At 56.0% G+C, this 18,698-nt stretch overlaps 3 protein-coding genes across 3 annotated transcripts; 1 reads left to right on the top strand and 2 right to left on the bottom strand.

Annotated features, from left to right (window-relative positions):
- Positions 1-1,886: 1,886 nt before the first annotated feature.
- HOXD12 (homeobox D12) lies at positions 1,887-3,076 on the bottom strand. The gene is made up of 2 exons (XM_072341892.1): positions 2,401-3,076; positions 1,887-2,125 (listed from the first exon to the last, which is right to left on the bottom strand). The coding sequence occupies exons 1-2, from the start codon at positions 2,960-2,962 to the stop codon at positions 1,887-1,889; spliced, it is 801 nt and encodes a 266-aa protein (XP_072197993.1). The 5' UTR covers positions 2,963-3,076.
- A 4,941-nt stretch (positions 3,077-8,017) lies between these two features.
- On the bottom strand, positions 8,018-9,521 carry HOXD13 (homeobox D13). The gene is made up of 2 exons (XM_072342366.1): positions 8,837-9,521; positions 8,018-8,268 (listed from the first exon to the last, which is right to left on the bottom strand). The coding sequence occupies exons 1-2, from the start codon at positions 9,519-9,521 to the stop codon at positions 8,018-8,020; spliced, it is 936 nt and encodes a 311-aa protein (XP_072198467.1).
- Positions 9,522-13,972: 4,451 nt separating this feature from the next.
- On the top strand, positions 13,973-16,667 carry EVX2 (even-skipped homeobox 2). Its single transcript, XM_072342367.1, has 3 exons — positions 13,973-14,396; positions 15,422-15,660; positions 16,020-16,667. The coding sequence occupies exons 1-3, from the start codon at positions 13,973-13,975 to the stop codon at positions 16,665-16,667; spliced, it is 1,311 nt and encodes a 436-aa protein (XP_072198468.1).
- Positions 16,668-18,698: the final 2,031 nt, after the last annotated feature.

The raw sequence follows: 18,698 nt of genomic DNA, 5'->3' as shown, positions 1-18,698 counted from the left end.
CCGGCCCTGCTAAGCTCTGCCCGCAGCGAGGTGGGCTTTGACCCCTCTGGGAGGCGAGAATGGCGCCTCCAGGTCGGACTACGTCTTCTTTTTCCTTCCGACACACCCGGGCGGTACTTTGGGGCTGCGGGAAGCTCTCGGAAGATGGCTGCTGCGCTGCCCTCAGCGCGGATATGTCTCCTTTATGAAATAATGAGTTTATTGCCTCCTGGAAGGCAACCCGCCCGATAAATACATGGCTGCTTTGTGCCGCGCCTTGTGATTGTGTAGTCTTGTTGCGTAAGCTCCAAACAACCACATTTGAGTTCGCTTTATACACCAGAAAATAGCGCAGGCTCAGCCAGTGTAATTATTATTACTACTGGGAGAGGCAGCCCAAGGTTTCGTGTGTGGAAACGCCTCTTCATTAGAAACAGATATGCTTGGAAAGTGCAGCCAAAATGCATTTTAATCCGGAGCTGTATTTCCGTGAGATATTTTCCAGCTCCGCAATCTCAGCCTGGGCACTCCCGCACTCGCGGCCCTGTGGCAGTATGGAGCTGCGTGCCGGGGGGCTGCAGCACAGCACTGGGCAGAGGGTTGCAGAGAAAATCGATTTCATTCCCGTTCTAAAGCAATGCTCGGTCGGCGTGGGCACTGCTCCTAGTCCCTCTGGCCGAGTCTCCCCTCTGAGGTTTATAAAAGAACAAACAAACAAACAAACAAAACAAAACAAAAAAACAAAAAACAAAACCCACCACCACCACCAAAAAAAAACCAGAGAAAGTGTCCCCACTTTCCCTCATAAAAACCTCTGCGGAAATGGCCGTGGGGACAGTCTCGGAAAATAATCAAACCTCCCTGCTCGCCCTTCTCCTGCTCCCGCAGTACCTAGGGGTGAGAGGGGCCCTGAGCGGCCCGGCTGCCCCCAGTCCCGGCCCCAGAAGCACAGCCCGCTCCCAACACCCCCTCCCGTTTGTTTGGGGCCGCACTTGGACAAGGCCAAAGTCAGCGGCGGAGGAAGGGCAGGGCCCGGCCCGGCCACCTAGGGCGGCCACCGGCGAGAGCCGCATGCGACCGGACCGAGGAGGTCGCGGTCACACTGCCCCGCCGCTCTGGGGCCGAGCCGGCTGCGGGAGGGCTCGGCGGGCGGGACCTCGCCCCGGCCCCGCGGGGATCGGAACCCCGGGGGGTCTCCGTCCCGCTGCAGCCGTCGGGGCCGAGACGTCGGAGTGGGCGGCGGCAGCGCGGGGCGCGGAGCGGCGGTGCCGGCTTGCGCGGAGGCGATGCGCGGGTTATGCGCGGGCCTTGCGCGAGCGTCACGTGCCCTCTTCGCCGGCCGCGGCTGGATGCGAGCGGGGCTGGTAAAAAAAATAACAAATCAAGAATAAAAAGGTTTATTTGGTAACCGCTTTCTGCGATCTGTGCTCCAACAGGTTATTCCAAACCACAAAACATGCGAGCGCCGCATGCTCGCCTTCAGAAGCGGGGAACACATGAAGGGACCAGCCGGCATTTACAGAGCTGACGTCTTTACTAGGCATTATTCTTTTATTTGTTATTATTCTTATTTTTTCTGCAAAATGGTGTTTACATACAGTTAAAAGGCATCGATTTTAGTTTAGCGCCGCACATTCTCCAGGGAAAGAGGGTTAGAAGCAGGAGAAATACTATATAAAAGGAGAAAGAAAAGGGAAAAAGCTGATAATACGGGTTTCAGTGCTGGGCTGGCTCGTCTTCTTCGTTCTGCCTAAGAGCTCAGCGGTTGCCGACGTACACGGGGATCCTACGCGTTCCGAAAATTTGACTTAAATGGGAAAAACCCCCCAGCTCCCGCCTTGCAGCCGCGACCACACGCTACTCTATGGGGCGAACACAAGTTCATGCAGGAACGGGCGGACGCCGCGCTAGTACATAGAAAGCGCCTGCTCGCGCATTACCACTCTTTTCTTCTTCATTCGTCGGTTCTGAAACCAAATTTTAACTTGCTGATCGCTTAAATTCAGTCTGTTTGATAGTTCTTTCCTCTTCTGTCGGTTAATAAACTCATTGAGGAGAAACTCGTTTTCCAATTCGGCGATTTGTTGTTTTGTGTAAGGTTTCCGTTTCTTTCTCGATCTCCCCTGGGTGGGGCACCAAGGCAAACCTACAACAAACACGTCGATAATTTAGAGGGGCACGGCTGTGGGTTACAGAGAATACGTTCAAACCCGCGAGGGAAACGGACAACGCTAGGTCGGCAAAATCTGGCAAAGCACGTCTGACAGCACGATTTTATCTACCCCCCAGTCGGGTTAAGCTATCACCGTTCCGAACGGGTTACAGGGTGGGGGGGGTGGGGGTACAAACAATTACAAGCATCTCTTAGAAAGCACGAAACGCTAGGTCGCCTCGTACTAAAGGGAGAGATTTAAGGCATACCATCCTGCACTGAAGGTCTGAGGCATGACTGGACTGCTGCGGGCTGAACTGTCAGGTTCAAGTTGACCGAATTCTTGATGTCCTCCTTTAGGCTGGAAGTGCAGGAATTCACTTCAAAAAGAGCGGCCGAGCCGTGCAAGCTTCTCGGCAGGCTCGAGTGGTCATACTTTGCGGGCTTTAAGTTGGCTGCATGAGTAATAGTTGGGTCATTTGCGAAAGATTGCCTCTGCCTGCATCTTTCCTCTTGTTTGGAGCTCGCATCGTGGGCGTAATATTTATTGTTTTCTTCCAGGCACTCTTTGTTGCTGTTGGAGCTGATGCTGATTGGAACGGAGCCGGGGAGGTACGGCTGCGCCGCGCCGCCGAACGCGTGGCCCTGCGGCTGGGCTGCGCACGGACTGGGGCACGTCCACGGGATCGAGCTCCGGGGGTAGGAAATGGTGGGCAGAGCCGCCAACTGACTGCCATTAGCCCGCAAATTGGGAAAATAAAAGGAATCTGGAGATTGCAAGTTCAAGAGAGAACCAACGTAGCCAGATCTGTAGAGACTGCGATCACACATTTCCAACAAAGGACTTCAGCTGTTCTTACAGCAGTATTTAGTTACAACAGGGAATAAGCGGAAAGCCTAAAACGATTGGACGAAACTTTGCAGACAGGTTCTTCAAAGCCGGTAATTTCAGCACCGCCTCCAGCCACCGAGCCACGGTGTCCCCCCCCACCCTTCCTTTTTCTTTCTTTTTTTTCCCCTCCTTTCCCCCCCTTTTAAAAAGTCTTATGATAACACTTGAAATATGAAAATACCGGAGTCGCAAGGGGGAGGGGAAAACATGGTCTCCACTTCTATAAAAGTGCCTGGGACTGGCTGGCAGAGCCGCAGCGCTAGCGGAAAGATGAGGAGAAAACAAAACCCCGTCCGGATCGGAGCAGAGCCCCGGGGCGGGCAGCGGTCCCGGAGCTCCGGGCATGGGGGTACCCGGAGCGGGGCCACAGCTCCATGCCCGCAGCTCTCGGCGAGGGAAGGAGACATGGCCATCCGGGCACATAGATGGGCACTGCCCTGTGCCGACGGGGCACCGCAGTGTGTGTGTGCTCGGAGAGAGGCTTTTACACGTTTTATACACGCATTTATTTTAATTGCGAGCAACATGATATGCATCTGCATATGCTTGCAATTAGTATATTAATTGATCGGTTATTGGCAGGATTGTCTTTCTGTTGCACTAATGACCGGTGGTCTCGGAGGCTTTCCCAGCTTTGCACTCTACTATTCTTACCCCTTCTACCTTTCATCCTAACTCCAAGCCTAGGCAGGTTTTCAAAAGACTAGTCCAAATCCGAGCACTTGTTTATTGAATTATTGAGAGAGAATAATAATGGGAGCAAGAAAGAATTTCTTGAGCTGAGCGCTGAGATTCCAAACCAATCGCATCTTAAGGCTGCACGGAGGAGAATGCCTCGGTACCCTACAGCAGGGCACGGGATGATTGCGGTGGGCAGGGCCGGACCAGCGTCGGCCTCGGAACCCGCTGCCAGCTCCCGAGCTGCGGCCAAGCAGTTTTCGTCCGCTAAGAAGACTATTCCTTACGGTGACGTGGATATATATAGAGAGAAACTGAGATGTAGATATATGTGTGTATATACATGGATCTCTCTCTATGTGTCGTATGTATGACATTTTTGGAAGCTCATACCAGAGCGCGGCTGTCCCTTTGCGTCTCCCACTTTCCTCCCCGCTCCCGAGTACTAACCAAACCTCATCTGACCGCATCCTCACGGGAGGCAGCTAGAGTCCTTTCCAGACCGTGTGGGGTGGCAGACAGTCTGCTTCCTGCGGAGACAAGCCGAGCCCCCGTGTCTCACCCAGAGACGCGATATCCCCATAAAATAGCAGACTGCAAGGCCAAGGGCTGGAGCTGCCCGACAGGCAGCGGCCGGAGCCCTGAGAGCTGCGAGGCGGCTCCGTGCTGCGCGGCCGCTGCGGGACCCTCGGCCCCTGACCTCGGTCCTTCCCGAAGGGATCCTCGGGTCCGAGCGGACCCCAATTCGGGCCGAACCCCACTTCCCGTATGTCATCACCTTCGCGGCTTCGGTTTTAAAACTCGAGCCCAGTTAAAAGGTAGGGTTAATTTTCCGTGTTATTGTGCTCTTAATCATAGTTTTAATCTCGGTTTTATTTCTACGCCGAGATCAGAGGCACTGCCCCGCTTGACGTTTTCCTAATCAAATTCATCTTGCTGTCTAATGGGAAATTGGGGTGAATTCTGCAGTAATTTCATTGCCCTGGAAGAAATGTTGAAACGATTGCTCTCCCCTGAGCACACGGACCACACATGCGTCGCTGGAGGATATTACTGACCGCTGCCCTTAATTTTTATTGTTTGAGTTATGTCTGCCAATTGCATCTCCCTCTTATTAACTTATTTGTTTTCTGCCTTTTTTCTCCCCACGAGCCGAGGTGACCGCTTCGTTCCATAATCGCCTTTTGCGAAAGAGCTGACTCCTGTCGTCTGCTCTGGGAAGACAGAAGGAACATACTGTGCTTAAAAACAGTATTTTTTTCTCGCAATAAACACGAGCAACGGCTGTGAGTTCCGCGTTACCGGAAAGGTGACACTTCAAACTCACTTTTACGAGGTTAGAGAAAACAGAGCTTGCAATTAATGCTCATCTGTAACCGCTAATTAATGCTGCGAGAAATATGGAAAGCAAAATCCCGAGGAGCTGGAGGGCAGCGAGCTTTGCACCGAGGTCGGGAGGGAAAGCACCGCGCACCACCCGGTGCGGACACGGCTCCGCGCAGCTCACGGCCGCCCCGGGCTCTTGGTTGGCGGCCGCAGCCTCTCCCGTGGTGTCCGCCGCCGGTGTCTGTACAGGGAACGTCACCGGGCGGCGCGGGGCTCTGCTTTCTCACACGTCTTTCCTCTCCGTCTCCTTTTCTTTCTTTTTTCTTTTTCTTTAAACAGACAACCGGATTCGCCTCGCCCCCCTCTCTGACCACCCCGCAATCCCTCCCTCGCGTTCCCGCAGCGGAAGGACGCGGGCAGCTCCGCGCGTGAGTGCGCAGCTCCGGCTCAGTCGCGCCTGGCAAGCGCTGGAAGCCGCCTATGCCTGCTCTTGTCCAGGAGATGGCAGAATTGCCTCAGCCATGCCGGGCCCGGGCCGGCCCTACAGCGCAATGCCGTGCAACCTCGCATCCGCAACCCGGTCCGCCGAGGCTCGGATTATCTTCCGCAAGGATGCCCGTGTGTCCGGCGGGCCGCAGGGCTTTGCTCGGAGCTCCTCCGGCCGTGGGCAGAGGACGGTGGGCAGCGGGGCCGGGCCGAGCATGATCCGGAGTCCGGCACCGGGCTTCCAGTGGTGTCAGGCCGGGAGCACATCGGGCCGCACTGGCTCCGGTACCAACAGCGAGAGGCCGGCGTTCGGCTCTGCCCTACCATCAGCACTGCTCCGCATCCCGGCGGCTCTGTTCTTAAAGCTCCCGCACGTCGTTAGAAAAGGAGAAAGGGGCTCCTTTGCAACTGGTCTGGATTTGCCGGCCTGTCCTGGCTTCCTCCTACCTCTCGAAGGGAATCTCAGCGTTGGCCTCCGAAATCCCTGCGCCGTGGAGCCCGACGCTGAGGCCGCAGGAAAGAGCAGTTCCGCGGGCCCGAGCAGTGCGGAGCACCAGGGGAATCTCTAAGACAGGAGGGATGCTGCGGGGGGAGGAGCCAAGAGCCCGAAAAAGACGAATCTGGAGAAATTTTCTCGTGCGGAGGAAACAAGGCTGCAGCATCAGACTCCTCCAGGCACGCTGTGCCCTTAACTCCCGAGTTAACCCCCCCCGTTCCCCAGAACCGAACAAAAAGCACCACTAGCTACAAGTGGTTCCTCAAGTGTTCCAAATTTTTTTTTTTTTTTGGGGGGGGGGGTTCTGTTCAGGAGAAAAAAAATGCCCTCTCAATGTCCGTGAGTGTGCGAGCGGAAGAGAAAGGGGAAGGAAGAGGGCGGAGGAAGCGGGAGATGACTCCCCGGTGGCTGCCGCCGGGCGCGGAGCCCATGGGGGCCTCGTCTGGGCCGGCGGTGGGGGCAGTGGGGCTCCACCGGTGCCGGAGCGGTCTCGGTAAGGAGAACAAAGGCGCTGTGGCCGGCCCAGGGCAAGCAGAACTGCGAGCCGGGGCACGGGAAGAGGCCTCCCCAGCAGCATTTCTTCCTCGCAAAAACCTTCCCCAGCGAAAAGGGCCTCCCGGTTACGGCTTTCCCTCGTCCTCCACGTCCCCCACTGTTCTGCGTCTCCTCGCGGAAGAACCGCGGCCCCGAGCATGTCCCGTGCGGGGCTGCTGCCCCCGAAACGCCCTGCTGCGGGAAGAAGGCCAATTTCCTCCTCTTTTCGGATATATCGAAAAGAAATCGTTTTATTAAAGGCGGTTCAGAAACAGTTTGGCAACATCGTTAACGGCTACGAAGCGCAGCCCGTGCTTCCAGCACAACGTGAAAGCAGACTTTGAGACAAGAAGGGAAATAAAAATGGTTTATGGAGAAACAGTCCGACCGTATGTCTTACCACGTACACGGGAAATCAAAGCGTTTAGAGCAATAGGATATTATAATAAATAATACTAGATCGAAACACACACCATTTAATAATTACAGGAGGCACATGAACAGGGAGGACATTGCTTCTCTTTCCCAGGAGATGACCTCCCTACGTATAGCATAACATGCACGCTAGGTTTAAAATTACAAAAACCCAACCGAGTCCCAGCCTTTCGGCCTACATAAATTATTGCATCTTTTGAAATGGATCATTTATTGCTTCTGTCATTAACACCCGTTTAGTTTTGCAAACTGAAAGTTAGCGGTGAACTTCACTTCTCCGACCGGGAAGTGCATTAAACGCAGCGCGGGGTCCGCGCGGAGGAACGTGCGCACCTCGGGAAGGGAATGGACGGGACAGGGCGGCCGGAGGGGACCCCCGGGCTCTGCTGCGGAGAGTATCGGGGCTCCTTCGGATCCAACGAAAGGCGCTGGGGCCGCGCTCCGTACCCCAGGGAAAGCTGGTAGCAGATTGCCCGCCAGTAAAATCAAAGAATGAAAAATAAAAACATCGATCCCACTGCAAACAATTCCCTTCCGGAGCCGCTGCTTCCGAAATCCACGGAGCCCCGTGAGGACTCCGGGGCCGTGGGCTTTGCTAGCAGTGACTGCGGGAATGCCGCTTGCTCGCGTTTTCCGACGAAAACAACAAATCAAATCTGTCACTTTTGGGCACGGGCTGATGTTCGGAGATAAAAATCACAGGTCCCCTCCCCAAAGAGTTAAGCAGTTAAGAAACTTATAGATGGAACCGTTCGACACATTAAAATTCGTTTATACTGGCCTAGAGGGAAGGACAGAAAATATAATTAATATTAATATTAATATTTTTTTAAAAAAGGAAGAACCAGAACGGTAAAGTCAGCGTTTGTCGGCTCTCCCTTCGACAGAGAGAAAAACGCCGACTTTGAAAACAGTTCACAAAACTTCGCCACCGCTGGAAGGAGAAAAGAAAAATTAAATATATTTTCAAGTCTTTCCAAAAGCCCGTAGCTGGTCGTAAATGGAGTTTATATATCCGTCAGTGTCCGCAAGGAATCGATCAAGAAACGTTGTCTTTCAGTTTGGAGACTATTTTCTTATCCTTCACCCTCCTGTTCTGAAACCAAATGGTGACCTGGCGTTCGGACAGGTTCGTGGCCGCGGATATCCTTCGCCTCTTGTCCTTGTTAATGAACTTGTTAATGGCGTATTCGTTCTCGAGTTCCTTAAGCTGGAGCTTGGTGTAGGGCACTCTCTTCTTCCTCCCGCGCCGGTAGACACACATCTCGGGCTGGTTTAGTGCAACGTCCCCTACAGAAAAGACACGACGTGAAAAATTAGAATTTTATGACAGGCGTTTAAAGCGTAGCTGATTCTTGTCGGGCGCTGTTTTTCACGGGCAAATAAATAACGGCGGCTTGTTTACAGTTTATTATTATTTACACTGCCCCGTTAGCCGCGCGTTGGGCAGCCCCGCGCCTGACGGACTGTCATCGCTGTGAGCGGCGCGGCGGGGCTGGCAGAGAGCACAGACGGCCCTTTGCTGCGCGCTGCCCGCTTTGTTTGCATGTGGTTAGCGCCGGCGTGCCCCGCTGCTCGCGGCCTCTTAAGTGCTCTGGGGCCGGGTCAGCGAGCTGCCGGGGAGCGGAGGAGCCTCCGAGCCACCGTCCCGCAAACGGAAATACAGACCGAGGCGCGACGGGAGAAGCAGAAGGAGCCCGGGGCCCTGCCGCCCGGGTGCACCGCGGGGTGCGGCTTTCCTGGGGCGGCCGGGGAAGAGAGATCCCCCCGAGCCTCGGGCCGCTCCGGGGGAGGGCTGGGGGCGGCCGGCGGAGGGCGCGGGGGGGCGCGGCTCGGAGCGGTTCTCTCCCTCGCGTACCTGGAAAGGACGATTTCCAGAAGTGCGAGCTCTGTGTCTGATCTTTGGCACAGTACACCTGGCCGTTCCAGCCATTAGCCAGAGTCCAGGACTGATAGCCCTCCATGGATATGTACGTTTCGTGTCTCGGTTCCCCAGAGCCAAACGTCGAGACCATGTCTATGTACCCAGGAACGTGCTGGTAGGGGGTTGTATAGCCCTGGTAGAAGGACACTTCCTTCGCCCTGGTGGAGACTTCATTGGCGGGGACACTCGTGCTGGTCAGACTGGAGACATCCATGTACTTTTCCACGGGAAAGCCGCCAATGGAGGCATGGGGGGGAGACTTCAGGGCGTTCTGCTGGATCCCAACCCCGTGGGACATCCTGCAGCTATAGTATCCGTTGCCAAAGTGATACCCGTAGCCGAGCGCGGGGGCGGCGGGCGGAGCGCCGGAGCCCGGGCAGTCCTTGGCCGGGGGGTCGGGCCGCGCCGCAGCCCCCGAGCGCTCCCCTCCGCCGGCGTAGGCGAACCCCGAGGCGGCGGCGGCGGCGGCGGCCGCGCGGCCCGTGTGCGCGGCGCCGAAAACGGGCGAGGAGAGAAAGTTACGGCACTGCCCGGGGGTGCCGCCGCCGCCGCCGCCGCTGTTGTCGCCGCGCAGTCCGTCCATCTCCCAACTCGCTTCTTTGCTCATGGCCTTGCACATCGCGGACGGCGGCGCGGTCCCCGGCCGGGCATGGCGCAAAATTGTTATTTGCCTCCAACAGGTTGGATCCTGGCGGTACGTTTATAAAAAGCAAGTCCGGGTCGAGGGGGGGGGGGAAGCGGGGGTGGGGGCGGCCGGCCCCAGATTAGTTTCCCTCAGCCCGGGGGGCTGCTCATAGGCTGCCGCCGGAGCATGTGACCCTCCCGCCGCCTCGCAGCCCCCCGGCTCGCACCGACGGGGCCCCCCCGACGCCGCGCTCCCGCCTCCGGGCCGGCCTCGCCCCCGCCGCTTTCATCCCCCCACCCGCCCTCCTGCCCGCTGCTTCAAAAGGGCCTTCGGACCTTCGGTTCTCCGCTGGCCTTTGGAAGGCGCGGGCAAAGTATCTGAGTACGGCTTCCCCGATGTTCCTATCTCTCGACTTTCTTTCTTTCTTCCTTTCTTTCTTCACTCCCCCCCTCCCCCCCCCACCTCCCCGAAATTATCTCATTTCCTCAAATACCTTGTCTATGATCTAACGGAGCTAGGGGTCTGCTCGATCTCCGTTGGTAGCCGGGACTTTCGAAGCTGCTTCTTTGGTAAATGTTTGCCGCAGAAATACACACTTATCTATATACCATATACATTACGCAGCCCAGGGAAAGGGAGAAAGCGAGCGAAGAGAAAACAATCTATTTGTCTTTTCCCCAGACTTTCCCCACAGACTCGTTGTTACGTGCACTTTTACCAGCTGACCCCGAACGGACGGCCTTTTCGTTTTCCCAGTCCTTCAAAACCGCACTTAGCGGAATGAAAAGATTTCACAGCAACGCGGAGAAAATTATCAAACTGGTTTTTAATCTCCAAACCTGCGCCGTAGCGTCTCATCTCTGTATTTACTCCCATCTCTTTATGTACCTTCTTCTCATTAAATACCCGAATCTCCTTAGTTACCCTCACCTCTTTATGTATTCTCATCTCTTTATGTACACTCATCACTCTTGTTACTCTCTATTTTTTCTTTTTTTGAATGTACTCTCATCTCTTTATTTCAACAATAAAACCCAATCCGTTCTGAGGGCGGAGTTCCCTCGGACCACTCTCGGGCGCTGCTCTCGATCCGTCGGGTGAACGCAGCCGCTCCGGGCCCTGCGTGCTCCGAAGCGCAGCGGGAACGGCGGTGTCCCGGCCCGGACGAGCTCTCCGGACTGAGCGTAAACACCCGCCCAGTGGCTTTTCTGACGGAGCCCCGCTTTATCGCGTAAATGGAAGCACGTCAGTTTGCAGAGCCAGCCTCAGAAACAATCGCACAACCATTAACTCTGCAAAGAGGGAGCCGCCGGACCGCAGCTCGTGTGCCTCGGGGCGCGACGGTGCCGAAGGCCCCGCGTGACCCGGGGACACGCCGCAGCTCTTTCTGCTTCGAAGCACTGACCGACCACCTCGCAGCGCCCCGACCTTCCCCACGGGCCGGCGTGCGGCGGGGGCAGAGCCGGGCTGAACCGAGGCGGGCGGCAGTGACCCGGGGCAGCGCGCAGCCTCCGCCCCGCGCAGCGAGCGCGCAAAGCCGCCAGGTGGCGCCCGCCGCGCCTGTCGCTGCCAGCCGCGGGCTTGCGCGGGGCTTTGCGCCCCGAACTTCCAGCGCTGCCCGGCTCTGCGCTGCGCGGAGACTTCGCCCGGCCGCGGAGCCCTGCGGCAGAAGAGGGAGTCGGCGCCTCCGCTGTCCTCCTGGCCCTGGGAGCGGCTGGCTCGCTGGGAGCCGCGTTCCAATTAAGTGGAGTGACCTTATGTTTTCTCCCAGGCTAAGATTTAATAAAAGTGTACTGAAAATATTCTTTGATGCCTGGGGTAATAACTTCCAAGGTAAAAATAAAAAGTTTGGCCGCGGGCCTGAGCAGTTTTTTAGGCTCATAGGAACAACTGAGTAAACTTTGTCTATCCTGCCACTCTCTGCAACTTCCTCCTCGTTTGCCCGTTAATATCGGTGTAAAGCAAGAGGCTCCTTAGGTTGTGCTGTTGTTCAGTGGGGGGAAAGATAGAGAAAGGTAAACATCGGTGCGGTAAAGGCGCCCAGTGTGCCGGGACTGTCAATCCTAGATGGGCCGTTTGTTGGTGAGTCGCCGGTGTAAGTCATTGACTGCACGGGGGCACGGTTTTGTCGTTCAGATTCTTAGCCAAAGATGAGGACACGTTGTTTCCCCCACGTATGAACGTAGCTATAATTTAAGGCTCAGTGCACATAAACGAGGAGCAGGAATTATTTAAAAGATTCCAAATGAAACGGCCGCCCACCAGCACCCCCCGGACGGCCGCCCCCACCCGTTCCCTTCCGCCGGCCGCACTGCATTCCGTCCCCGCGTGGTGCCGCGCTCGGGGCGCAGCCCGCACCCGTCGGGTATCGGCGGCCCCGCGGCGGTGTCCCCGAAGGCCGGGGCAGATGCTCGCTCAGTCACCGCGTTTAAGAAAACAGACGAGGGCGCCAAACGACAGCAATAAACCCGCCGCACACTTCCGCTCCGCCTCCCGCTCCCCCTCCGCCGGGCCGTGCGGGCGGCTGCGGGGTTCCGGCTCGCGGTACCGGCGGTACATCCGTCTGTCTCCCCCCGCTGGGTGCAGCCCCGTCCCGCCGCAGCGCCCCGGTGTCCGCCCGGCCCCGTGCCCGCCGCAACGGCCCGCGAGCAAGGAAAAGTCGCTATTGACTTTAGTCTGGTTTTGGGGCTGTAAAACGCAGGACACCACAGTTCAGGAGAAATTCACATTTCAAAGGGCTGACATGAAACGGTCATTAATGGAAGGGTGGATTTTGCAAACAACGCCTAGAATGTTTCCTAAATATTTCATGGAATGTTTAGGGAGACTTTCACACGTTATTAAAAAAAAAAAAAAAATCTGACAAGTATCCCATTTGCGAGCTATGAATCATGCGCAACAGCACCAGAACTTAGGAGATGTGTGTGACCGACATTAGCGGGAGAGCTCTGCTCGCAAAAAATCCGACCCGCGTTGGGCCACCGAACCGTCGGGTTCTCGGGGTGTAACCACGGGATGATGTTGGGGGGGAGGAAATCACAGCGAGGATAAAGGCCGGGCATCTATCGGGGAGCGCTCCGGAGATGCTAACGACAAAGGATCTATCTTCGTTTAAATGGTCGCCATCAGCGACATTGTTACGGGCAAAGTTAGCGCTGAAGGGCCACTTCCAGAGCGCCGCGGGTGCGGAGCGTGGCAGCCCGTAGCCCCGCAGCGGCACGAAACGGAGCGATGAGCTCACAGAGCCACAGGTAATGCGGGGGCCGTGAAGGGGGGGAGAAGGGGAGGGTGTCAGCCCCTGTTGGGGACAATGCCCGCGTATCGGTCATCCTGTTATTTGTCATAATAATGCTCTTAAATGGGCGGTGTGGAGGGAAGAAGGGCTGGAGAGAGGAACCCGCTGCCCACAGGGCTGCATTTCGTACCCTTTGAGCTCTTTTCCCTGTTATGAGAACGAACGTTGTCCCACAGGGCAGTTTCGTCGGTAAACAGGGTTACGGGAAGTAGAAAGATCGTCGCATGTAAGGACGCAACGAAGAGATCTATTAGAAATCAGGGATGCTAATTGCTATTTCAATTTGCGGGCGGCTGTTGGAGGTGCGCCCGAAGCGCGGTGTGCCGGCAGCAGCGGGCACGTCAAATCCCAGCGCAGGGCTCGGGGTGTAAGGGGTGCGTGGGGGTGCCGCAGAAATTCGGGCATAAAAGTACGAATGCGGTCGGAAAATGGGAGGGAAAATTAACGAGGTGTCAGCGGCGGAGATGCTCTCCCCGCCGCTCTTCTGCCGGCGGCTCCGCGCGTCGCGATTTAATCCGCCTCCGAGCTAATAATAAAGAAAAGCATTATCTAACATTTAGCGTGTGGTTCTGTCCGAGGACAAATGAGAAAGAAGCTGCATCATTAGGACCTAAAAGGCAACAAAACAAAAATCAGAGCATAATGATGCACCTAAATGAAGGGGGAAATGTTGCACAGCTCATTTTATTAATCAGACTGTCAATTTCACCCCAGAGGCCAAACCCCAGAGCAATTCAAGCAGGATCTGATCAAGCTGAGGACGAGAGCTTTGCTCCTCACTTCTCGTCTCTCTTTCTTTCCACCTGGATATATTTGTCTGCTCAGAAGCCGCCTTCATTATCCACTGACAGGAGCTTGTATTTATTTGCTTATAAACCTGTTACAATAAATGATTATTCGAACAGCGTCATTCGTACCTTAATGACGAGCGCTACTTTTTGATGAATGACATTTCGGGCTAGAAAGGATGTATGGGTCATTTTGACCAGTCATTCCCTCGCTTTGGCATCCCACAGTTTTTACGCCTCCCTCAAAAAGAGATAATAATATTTAGAGACACTCTCCGGGCTGAATGTGAATTAGCCCCTGCCGCAGCTCATCATTAGTACAGGACCAGCCCTGCAACTTTGACATTTTTTATAAAGCTGAGATGATGGAAAGAATAAGAAAAGAGATGATCCTGATGGAGAGAGGGCTGCACAGCCCTACGGCTGGCAAAAGGCTCTCGAATTTGTCAGACTCAGCTGGAAATGCGGTGCTGGAGGCCCTCGAAAATTCGCAGCACAGTGGTCGCCTCAGCCCGAGACTAACTTCCTCCTCCCTGCACGGCGCGATAGGGGACATCTCCGCCAAAGGCAAATTCGAAATAGACACTTTGTTCAACCTGCAGCATCCGAGCGGCGAAAGCACCGTCTCGTCCGAAATCCCGCCGTCGGAAAGCAGGAAGAAAATCAGCCTTTATCCCGAAGTGGCTCAAGAGGCAGAGATGAACAGCGACGTGGAGGTGGGCTGCTCTGCGCTGCGCTCCCCGGCCAGCCTGCCTTCCTCCCAGCTCAAGGAGAACAACACCAAAGGTAACTCGCCGCTCTCGCCTCCAGCGACCCCCGCGCTTCGCCGCCCGCGTTTCCAGAGCCCGGCGACTCCGCCGCCGCCGCCAAAGTTGCTGCCCTCTGCCCACGGCGCTCTCTCTTCCGCGGAGGCAGCGCCGGGGCTGTAAAATATTATGGGGCTCTCCGCGCTGTTCCCATAGCCGCGACGCGGCTCGGCCGCGTGTGTGCGTGCCCAAAGCCACCGTCGCGCGGGGATGCGGCCGGGATGGATGTGGGCACCGTCACCCACCCACCCACTCACCCGGAGCTAGGGAAACCCTTCTCCTTATTTTTTCCTCTCTCTCCTGGAGCTCGGCGCGTCTCTCGAGCTGTATGTGTATGTGTGTGGATGTGCAGCTACACATACATGTATTAAATTAGTGAGACAGAGAAGTGTGAGGAAACGGTCCTTATTTGTCTGCGTTTGCCCTTCTCTGCGTACACGCAGCGTGCCATTCCGTGGCCATTTAAGAGTAATGGGGCATTGTTCACTGTTCCTCTGTTTATAGCAAAGGCTCAGAGGCAGCCCCGTCAGTCTCTTTGCGGGGCGCGGTGACGGACGGTGGTTGTTATTATCGCTGTAATTGGGGAGGGGGAGCCAGGTGAGCGCGGATCTCCTAGGGGCACGGTGCATGCCTTTTTCGTCAAATGTGCCAAAGAAAGCAAGGCAGCCTCGGCGGAACGCGCGAGAAAAATCGCCCTAAAGGCTTCTCTGCTTTGCTTCGCCCCTAACGGGTCCGAGCCCTTCCCGAAGCACGGTGGTTGCTGGCACCGCGCAGCCCGATTTACTCAAAGAAAGAAAGAAAGAAAGAAGAAAAAAAAAAAAAAAAAAAAAAAAAAAAAAAAAAAAAGGGGGGGGGAAGAAAGAAAGGAAAAAACCCACCCCAACCTCAACCGTATCGATCCCATTAACAGCCGCGATTTGTAACGCTGACAGCTCGCGGCGGAGCAGGGCGGCCGGTTCGGGGGCAGACCCGCCGGCCGCTCTCATCTCGCTGCTCACCCCGCAGGCTTCGCGGAGAGCAGCCCGGCTCCCAGCACCCCTGCGGCCCCCGGGCTGGGCCTGCACGGCGGCAGCGCGCTGGGCGGTTCGGCGGCGGGGGCAGATCAGGTGCGGCGGTACCGCACCGCCTTCACCCGCGAGCAGATCGCCCGCCTGGAGAAGGAGTTCTACCGCGAGAACTACGTGTCGCGACCGCGCCGCTGCGAGCTGGCAGCCGCCCTCAACCTGCCCGAGACCACCATCAAGGTACGGAGCCCCCCTTCCCGACCCTACACCCATCGGGGCTCCGCGGCCGAGTGGCCCTCGGCTGTCCCCGCACCGGGAAGGGTGCGTTTGCCGTTTCGGCTGTTGGACCTCGTCGGATTTCTTCTCTAGCCGATTTCCCAGGGAGGAGAGGGGAGAGAAAACGCGGCTGTTCAGCTCGCGGGGAGAGGGATGAGCCACAGTGCCGGGAGGCGGGGAGGGGGATCGGGGGGGAAACCTTCGCTGTGTGCCGCAGGGAGCCCCCGGGCCGCGAGTCACCCCCGGGCTCGGCCACCCGCTGGTGCCGGGCTGCGGGGCTCGGAACGGAGCTGAGGCCGCACTGTGCTTGTGTCCCCGCGCAGGTGTGGTTCCAGAACCGGCGCATGAAGGACAAGCGGCAGCGCCTGGCCATGTCCTGGCCCCACCCGGCCGACCCCAGCTTCTACACCTACATGATGACCCACGCGGCGGCCACGGGCAGCCTGCCCTACCCTTTCCACTCGCACGTCCCGCTGCACTACTACCCGCACGTCGGGGTCACCGCCGCCGCCGCCGCCGCCGCCGCCTCGGGGGCCGCCGCCGCGCCCTTCGCCACCTCCATCCGCCCGCTGGACACCTTCCGCGCCCTCTCGCACCCCTACTCTCGTCCCGAGCTGCTCTGCAGCTTCCGCCATCCCGGCCTCTACCAGGCGCCGGCCGCCGCCGGCCTCAACAGCGGCGCGGCGGCCTCGGCGGCGGCGGCGGCGGCGGCCGCGGCGGCGGCGGCGGCGGGCTCGGGTCCGCCGGGGGGCTCGGCGCCGTGCTCGTGCCTCAGCTGCCACAGCAGCCAGACGGCGGCGGCGGCGGCGGCGGCCTCGGCGTTGGGCTCTCGGGGCTCCGCCGCCGACTTCCCGTGCACCGCGGGCGCGCAGCGCTCCGAGAGCGGCTTCCTGCCCTACTCGGCGGCTGTGCTGGGCAAGGCCGCGGTCGCCTCGCCGGAGCAGCGGGAGGAGGCGCCGCTGACCAGATAACCACCCGGGGCTCAGCGCGGGGCTCCCCGGGCAGAAGTTCCTTCTATTTTTCTATTGCCGCCCGACGGAGGGCGCGGGGCAAGGGGAGGGGCAGGAGGGAATGCGTTCCTGGGGTTTCTTCGTCCTCTCTCTCTCCTTCCCCCCCCCCCCCCCCTTTTTTTTTTAATTTTTTTTTTTTTTTAAATAATAATAATTATTATTTCGGTTTGAGTTCGAATAAATGGGAAACTCTCGCGCAGGTATTGTACGGAAACTGGTAGCTCGCGAGGCCGCTGCGGCCGGGCCGGTGATGGGAGGGTGAGACTGACAGCGTGGGGAGAGGCGTTCTGCAGGCTCGTGCTTTTCACCGACCATAATCCACGCTCTCTGGGAAATACTTGAATCTCTCTGGGTGTAGGTGTCGTCCTGAAGCATTTACGTTACAGACGCTTTTCTAAATTCAGATTCTTTTTTTATTCCGTAGCGCGTTTCTCCCCTTTCTGTCTCACGCTCGGATTTATTGCTCACGTCGCGCATGTGCCCCCGCGCAGCCACCGCCGGGCGACCGAGAGCCGCCGCTCCGCAACCGCTGCTACGGGAGGGACTGCCGTGAACTTGGAGAAAGGCACATCAAAAAGCACCGGTGTTACTGCCATGTCAATTTTGATGCCAATAATGTGCAGATTATGACGAAAATTGCCAATCATGTTCTCTGATGGACCTCCTTTGAATGTGGAATTGGAAAAAAGTTCCCCGCACAGAGACCTGCTGTCAAGTACTAACAACCCGCTAAGGGAAGTCATTAGAAGAGACAGATAAGAGACTCGGTACATAAAACATTGTTCTCGGTGCATAGAATGTATGTTATTTAATGTTATATCTGTTACCCGAAGTGATTTCGCACAAGAAAGCCACTTTCTTATCATCTCAATTGCCAATTTTCATTTTGGTAACTCGGACGCCCCGGGCAGACTTTTCTCTGTTAAGTTGATGTTCCACCAATGTGAAGAGCCTCATTAAATCAAGCCCAGATATTTCCATAATGCTCCCTACAGAGCCACTTCGCTCTTCCCATAATGAGATTTTTCTGAAGAGTTGAAGCCCTCATCCAACTTGCTATTGCTTGTTTGGGCCCCGTGTGACTCACGCACGCGTAGGCACTCACCAAAATACGCCTCTTATATATTTCGAGTAAGTGTCCCGAAATGCTTATATTTTTAAGACACTGGATTTTTTGTCATATTCTAATAATGAACTTTCAGGAAATGATTTCAAGGCTACGCCGTTCCGTTCGCTGAAAGTAAATCGTAGGCTTCTTTACCAGGCGGGACGGAGCCCTCGGGCGGGGGTAGGGATGGGCAGAGGGAGGAATAACCCGAGGCTCCCGCGGCGGATTTATTGTACAGTCACTGCTTAGGGAAAGGGAAAGTACGCGGGGAGACACCCAACCCACCTATCTCGGTTCGTAAGGAACAAACAGCAAGACTACTTATGTCCAAAGGTGACGATACCAGCTGTTGTTCACTGAGTTTACATTTAAATATTTTTTTTTAATTAATATATAATTTAAGGCTAAAGAAGATAGACCAAAACGTAGCACTCTTTTTACCAGCTCAACCTTTTCGATTGTTGCAATCGTTTGTTACGGCCGCTCAGTCCATGGGCTGCGCACACGGCGGTGTTGGCAATAACGTTTACATTTATCCGAAACAGAGAAATATGTCGATGAAACGATCGAGGAGAACGCTGGTTGGTAAAATGAACGTAAATTCGTTTTATGTTAGGTCCGTTGGACCTGGTTATTATATGAAACTGTAAATAAAGTCTTCGTGCTTTAAATATCGCTGGCTGTACGAACTCGCTGTAAAATATTTTACAAATGTGCAATAATTATAAAGCTTTGTATATTACGTTATTTATTGTGTTTGGTCATGTAAAATAAATGTTATTTAAATCAAAGCGGGGTTATTTGTTTAAGAGGCTGCAAAACATTGCGCACTGATGTTTGTTTTTAAATATGGCATCCAGGGCTGCGAGAACTTCTTAAAACAA

This window comes from Excalfactoria chinensis, chromosome 7, assembly GCF_039878825.1.
Source record: "Excalfactoria chinensis isolate bCotChi1 chromosome 7, bCotChi1.hap2, whole genome shotgun sequence".
Lineage (NCBI taxonomy): Eukaryota > Metazoa > Chordata > Aves > Galliformes > Phasianidae > Excalfactoria > Excalfactoria chinensis.
Note: the sequence above shows the minus strand (reverse complement) of the source record. Positions and strands in the feature narration are given on the sequence as shown.

What these genes read in the sequence shown, in the direction of transcription:
- HOXD13 (XM_072342366.1), bottom strand. Translation starts at nt 9,521, where the DNA reads ATGTGCAAGGCCATGAGCAAAGAAGCGAGTTGGGAGATGGACGGACTG. An exon ending in CTGGAAATCGTCCTTTCCAG is followed by an intron (nt 8,269 to 8,836) that starts GTACGCGAGGGA and finishes TCTTTTCTGTAG; the next exon opens with GGGACGTTGCACTAAACCAG.
- HOXD12 (XM_072341892.1), bottom strand. Translation starts at nt 2,962, where the DNA reads ATGTGTGATCGCAGTCTCTACAGATCTGGCTACGTTGGTTCTCTCTTG. An exon ending in CAGACCTTCAGTGCAGGATG is followed by an intron (nt 2,126 to 2,400) that starts GTATGCCTTAAA and finishes TGTTTGTTGTAG; the next exon opens with GTTTGCCTTGGTGCCCCACC.
- EVX2 (XM_072342367.1), top strand. Translation starts at nt 13,973, where the DNA reads ATGATGGAAAGAATAAGAAAAGAGATGATCCTGATGGAGAGAGGGCTG. An exon ending in CAAGGAGAACAACACCAAAG is followed by an intron (nt 14,397 to 15,421) that starts GTAACTCGCCGC and finishes CTCACCCCGCAG; the next exon opens with GCTTCGCGGAGAGCAGCCCG. An exon ending in TGCCCGAGACCACCATCAAG is followed by an intron (nt 15,661 to 16,019) that starts GTACGGAGCCCC and finishes GTCCCCGCGCAG; the next exon opens with GTGTGGTTCCAGAACCGGCG.